Source organism: Cicer arietinum, chromosome 4 (assembly GCF_000331145.2).
Source record: "Cicer arietinum cultivar CDC Frontier isolate Library 1 chromosome 4, Cicar.CDCFrontier_v2.0, whole genome shotgun sequence".
NCBI classification, from domain to species: Eukaryota; Viridiplantae; Streptophyta; class Magnoliopsida; order Fabales; family Fabaceae; genus Cicer; species Cicer arietinum.
This window is the reverse complement of record NC_021163.2, coordinates 23300007-23306268: the sequence shown is the minus strand read 5'-3', so window position 1 is coordinate 23306268 and position 6262 is coordinate 23300007. Positions and strand designations below refer to the sequence as shown.

Here is a 6262-nt window from a genome sequence, read left to right as displayed (position 1 = left end):
TTTATTGTATTTGTTATGTGATATGTTTGTAGTTTGAATTGTTTATGAGTTATAAGCTTTGAAATATGTGTTGTGAAAATCGTTGTTATAATTGCGAAATCGTTAACGGCGGTAGGTGAATCTAATTACCTCGTTATGATTAGGAAGAGTTATCTGTTAGAAGGAGTAGCCCCTATGAGAAATGTCATATGTAGGAGGAGAAGGCTATAAACGAGATGTAAGCTCCCTAATTGATGTGTGATGATGCATTATGGGATCGAGAGAAGATGACTATTCGTTAGGTGGAGCCACCCCTAAGGGAAAGGCTAGACCACCCTAAGGAGGAAAATGCTATCAATGAGATGAAGTTGTCTCTTGGTTATCAAGAATTTGTATTTTTACTTGTTTGATTTTTATGATGATTTTAAGGTTATTCATTTTGATTTCGCTTTGCTGTTAATTGAATTTTTAATATTTCTATCTGAACAATTAAATTATAAGTTTAATAATTTTATTAGGTGTATAACATAATCCCTACTAGATTGTAAAACAATTATTCGTGTCTTTTTGTGTTTCTATTCTAGTTGATGGTGGTTGTTGTCTCCTCACTAAGTCTTTGTAACTTACCCCTTCATGTTGCTTATTTTTTTCAGATTCGTAGAAAGCTGAGTAGCAAGTTGTTAGTAGATTCAAGTTTCGATCACATTTGTTTTGGTAGGCCTTTTTGATCGAGGACCTTTTTTTTTGTAAAGTCTATAAAGTCATGATGTAATTTGCAGTTATTTCGAGTCTAGAAAGTCTTTTTGGGAAATGTATTAAACAATTAGATTATGCCATTTGGATTATGACTGAATTGAAAGTTAAACAGAAATTTTATAAATTTGGGAACGTTGAAGTTACAGAGGGTACTATGTCGAAATTTCAAAAAAAATTATATATTGTTTTGAAATGATTATTGAGGACTAATTAGTCGCTTAATAGTTAAGTTAGTTGGTAGGCTTGCCAAGCTATGAGTATAGCTTGTGCGCCGGTCACGGTGTTTAGTTTTAGGGTCGTCACAAAGTTGGTATCAGAGCTCGGTCGTAGGTCCTAATGGCTGCACACATAAGGTGATAATAGATTCTTGTTAGTAAATTGTGTACCCGAGAACAACTTACTTGTAAGGGCTATTAGCACTCTATAAGAGGCTCATTTGTTGTCTGAATCTGTGTTTAAATTCTTCATCATTATCTTTCCACATTTTCTTGTTGTCTTGTTCAATTTTTGATCAATGTTCTTTGATTAGGTTAGAATGCCACCCAAGACTAGGAATCCTACTATAAGGGAAATTGTTGATTAGTCAATTGCCCAAGCCCAAGGCGGTCTTCAACGAGGCCGTGTTTCAGTTTGTGCTTGAAATTGGCGTATAGCTAATTTCGGCGGACGTGGCTTGGATGCCGGTGTTGAGGTACCTAAGAAGAGGCGCGGAAATCCATCCATGGAAGAATTTGTTGCTGGTCTGCAAGGATTACAGCAGATTGTGCAACAGCTTGTTGGGGTTGTCGTCGGACAATAATAGGAGGGTGATCAAAGACATGAAAATCTCAATGGTCAACAAGAGTTAGACAAGTTGAGCACCAGACGACTATTGCAACGATGGGTATTAAAGTTACTTTACCAGACTTCATGAAGCTTAAACCCCCTACCTTTTAAGGGTCTAGCACAACTGAGGATCCACAACAATTCATTGATAGTCTAGAGCGGCTTTGGAGAGCATTGGATTGTTCTGAGGTAAGAGCCGTGAAATTGACATCCTTTCAGCTAATAGGTGTGGCCTGAGATTGGTTTTATATAGTGTCACGTGGTAGACAAGTGGGGTCACCTTTATTAGCATGGAGAGAGTTCTCTCAGTTGTTCATGGCTCGATTTCTTCCGGAGAGTGTTAGAGGTGGATTAACTCATGAGTTTGAGCGATTGGAGAAAACAGAGGGTATGACATTTTTAGAGTATAGTGCTCATTTTACACAACTCTCTAGACATGCTCCTTACCCTATCATTGAGGAGATTCGTGTTAAGAGATTCATCATAGGATTGAAGGATTACTTATTTAGATATGTGGTTGGGTCGAATTGTTCTACTTTTGTTGAGGTTTTGAATTTTTCCCTTCAGACTAAGCAACGACAGAAGGAAAAATGAGGCAATAGACAAGATTCACGGAAGAAACAAAGGGTTGAAGGATCTTACAGTAACTATTCGAATCGCGATGGTGGATCTATGTTTGGTTATCAAGGGCAACAAGGATTCATGTCTCAAAGAGGTGGTCATAGTGGGCAGTCTTTTGGGACAGTATAGAGTCGTTGATCAGATTCTGGAGCAGCATCACAATCCACTTTCCCTCATAGACATTCCGATGTTTCAGCTACACGATGTTCTATTTGTGGTAGGTTTCACTTTGGAAATTGTTCCAAAGATGGTAATGGTAAGGTGTGCTATAAATGTGGCCAAATAGGTCACATCTGGAGGGATTGTCCTGTAGACACGACATATCCATCCTCTAGTTAACATCATCACCAACAGCTTTGGCATCTTCTCAGGTCATTATGTATCTGTGCGACAAAGTAGAAATTCTTATGTCAAAGGTTCAAGAACATCTCAGTAGGGAGGTAGGGGATTTGGTGGTAGAGGTCAGGTTCGAGTATTTGCTTTGATTCTTCAGGATGCTCAAACATCCAATGCAGTAGTTACATGTATACTTTTTATTTGTTCGAGAGATGTTGGTGTTTTATTTGATCCTGGAGCTACTCATTCTTTTGTATCATCGTGGTTTGCTACTCAACTTGGTAAATGTTCATCTTCTTTAGAATAGACTTTAGTTGTAGCTACACCTATTGGAGGAAATTTACTTGCTAAGTTGGTGTATCATTTTTGTGATATGACTATTGAGGTCAAGGTGTTTCCAGTAGATTTAGTAGTTATTGACTTGATTGATTTTGACGTGATTTTGGGTATGAATTGGTTGGCTTTTCATCCTGATACTTTGGATTGTCATAACAAAGTGGTGAAATTTGAGATATCGGGACAATCAGTCTTCTCGTTACAAGGAACACATTGTTGGGTACCACATAACCAAATCTTAGCCTTGAGAGCTAGCAAGTTAATGAGAAGAGGTTGTCAAACGTACTTAGCCTTGGTATCACAAGTGGCTGAGGAGAAATTGGAAAAAATTCCAATAGCATGTGAATTTCCAGATGTTTTTCTTGAAGAACTTCCTAGGTTGCCACATGATAGGGAGATTGAGTTATCTATAAACTTAGTTCTTAACACTCATCCTATATCTATACCTCTTTATCGTATGTCCCCAGCAGAACTTAAGGAGTTAAGGGAACAACTTCAAGATCTTCTTAATAAGGGTTTTATTCGCGCAAGTTCTTCTCCTTGGGGAGCACCAATCTTATTGGTAATGAAGAAAAATGGATCCATGCGGCTATATATAGACTATAAACAGTTTGATAAAGTAATTGTGAAAAATAAATATATGTTACCCCGTATTGATGAGTTGTTTGACCAATTTCAAGGAGCTTAATGTTTTTCTAAGATTGATTTAAGATCGGGGTATCACCAGTTGAAGATTAAGGGGGATGTTATACGAAGACAGTTTTTTGCACGTGTTATGTACATTATGAATTCCTTGTTATGTCCTTTGGACTTACTAATGCCCCGACAGCTTTTATGAATTTGATGAATCGCGTTTTTAAATCATTCTTGGATCAATTCGTGATTGTGTTTATTGATGATATCCTTGTTTATTCTAAGAGTAAAGAAGAACATGAACGATATGAGGTTGGTTTTGCACACTTTAAAAGATAAATAATTATATGTCAAATTCTCTAAATGTGAGTTTTGGTTGGACAATGTGACATTTTTAGGTCATGTTGTGTCTAAGAATGTAATAAGTGTTGATCCAAGTAAGGTAGAAGCAGTGCAGAATTGGCCCAGAACTACCACAATAAAGGAGATTCAGAGTTTTCTTGGTTTAGCTGGCTATTATCGACATTTTGTGATGTGAAATCGCATCTTAGTCGACTATGTTTACCCTGTTGACTAGGTTTACCCTAAGAAAGTTGAGTTCCAATGGACTGATGCATGTGAGGAAAGCTTTCAAAAATTGAACGAGTACTTGACGTCATCACTTATTTTGGCATTACTCATTGGTGGTGAAAGTTATGCAGTTTATTGTGATGCTTCTAGAGTTGGTCTCAGTTGTGTACTTATGCAACAAGTTAAGGTTATTGCATATGCATCTAGACAACTCAAGAGACATGAGGTAAACTATCCCACACATGATTTGGAAATGGCTGCAATGATTTTCGCTCTTAAAATTTGGAGATGTTATCTATATGGTGAAACTTGTGACATTTATATCGATCATAAAAGTCTTAAGTATATATTTCAATAGCGAGATTTAAATTTAAGAGAAATAAGGTGAATGGAACTCTTGAAAGATTATGATTGCATAATCTTATACCACCCAGAGAAGGCAAATGTTGTTGTAGATGCTTTGAGTAGGAAATCCATGGGCAGTCTCGCTTATATAACGAGTAAAAAGGCCAATAGTTAAATAATTTCAAGAAGTTGTTGAAAGCGGAATTCAATTTGAACTTGGCCATTCGAGGTTATTTTTTATCCACATACAAATTCGTCCAATCATAGTTGATGATTTCAAGGAAGCTTAAAGTCAAGACTCATACTTGGTGAATATGGTAAATAATATCAGAATGGTAAAATTTCAGACTTTTCGGTTGATTATAATGGTGTGCTGAGGTTGAAGTCTCGATTGGGTGTTCCAAATGTCGGTGGCTTGAGAAAGAAAATTTTAGAGGAGGCTCATCATTCTTCTGATACTATTCACCCAAGTTCTAATAAGATGTGTCAAGACTTGATAGAGTTGTATTGGTGGGAAGGGATGAAGAGAGATATAACAGATTTTGTCTCTTTAGTGCTTAGTGTGTCAACAAGTAAACGTTGAACACCAAAAGTCTGTGGGGTTACTTTAACATGTTGAAATACTTGAATGAAAGTGGGAAGGCATTGCTATGGATTTTGTCACAGGATTACCACGAACCCAAAAAGGGCTATAACTCGGTGTGGGAGATTATAGATAAGTTAACTAAATCTGCATATTTCTTGCCTTTGAAGACTACTTATACTGCATCTCCATATGCTAAACTTTATTTATATGAAATTGTCTCTTTGCATGGTGTAATGGTGTTTATTATTTCTGACCGTGGGGCCCAATTTACTTCTCAATTTTAGAAGTCGTTCCAAACTTCATTAGGAACTCGTTTGAAGCATAGCACGACTTTTCATCATCAAACAGATGGTTGGTCTGAAAGTACTATACAAATATTAGAAGATATGTTTTGTGCTTGTGTTATGGATCTTTGAGGTAGTTGGGATCAACATTTGTCCTTGATGGAATTTGCATACAATAATAGTTATCAATCTAGTATTCAAATGGCTTCATTTGAAGATGTGTACGGAAGGCGGTGTAGGTCACCGATTAGATGGCTTGAATTTGGAGAAGCTAAACTAGTCGGTCCAGAGTTGATTCAAGATATCATTGAAAAGGTTAAATTGATTCGGGGTCGCTTAGTGACAACTTAGAGTAGACAAAAATCTTATTCCGATAAGAGACGTCGTCCCTTAGAGTTTTCAGTGGGAGAACATGTATTCCTACGAGTTTCACCAATGAAAGGAGTTTTGCGGTTTTGTAAAAAGGGGAAACTAAGTCCAAGGTTCATTGGATCATTTGAAGTTCTAGAGAGAGTTGGACCAATAGTGTATCGCTTGGCACTTCCATCGGATCTCTCTGAAGTTCATCCGATCTTTCATATTTCGATGCTTCGGAAGTATCTTCATAACCCTATTCATGTGATTAATCATGAAGATGTGCAGTTAGATGAAAGTCTATCATACGTTGAGCATCTGATAGCTATATTAGATCGCCAAGTGAGACGTTATGCTCAAAAGATATTGTTTCAGAAAAATTCTTTGGTGTGGTCCATCCAGTAAAGAAACTTCTTGGGAACCCGAGGAAGTCATTCGTGCAAATTACTCACACTTATATTGAAACTCAAGGTCAATAGTATTTAATAAATAAATAAAAATTCAAATAAATTCGATGACGAATTTTTATAAGGGGAAGAGATTGACACACCCCGTGTCATTTAAAAAAATAAACAATAATAATAATTAATAATAATAATAATAATAATAATAATAATAATAATAATAATAATAATAA

At 36.4% G+C, this 6262-nt stretch overlaps 1 protein-coding gene across 1 annotated transcript; it reads left to right on the top strand.

Annotated features, from left to right (window-relative positions):
* The first annotated feature begins 5706 nt into the window (after positions 1-5706).
* Positions 5707-6030, top strand: LOC140920001 (uncharacterized). Its single transcript, XM_073367303.1, has one exon. It carries the CDS (start codon positions 5707-5709, stop codon positions 6028-6030), a length of 324 nt encoding a protein of 107 aa, XP_073223404.1.
* The last annotated feature ends 232 nt before the right edge of the window (positions 6031-6262 follow it).

Bases quoted from the DNA above. Each gene is read 5' to 3' on its own strand.
- LOC140920001 (XM_073367303.1), top strand. From the start codon at position 5,707: ATGAAAGGAGTTTTGCGGTTTTGTAAAAAGGGGAAACTAAGTCCAAGG.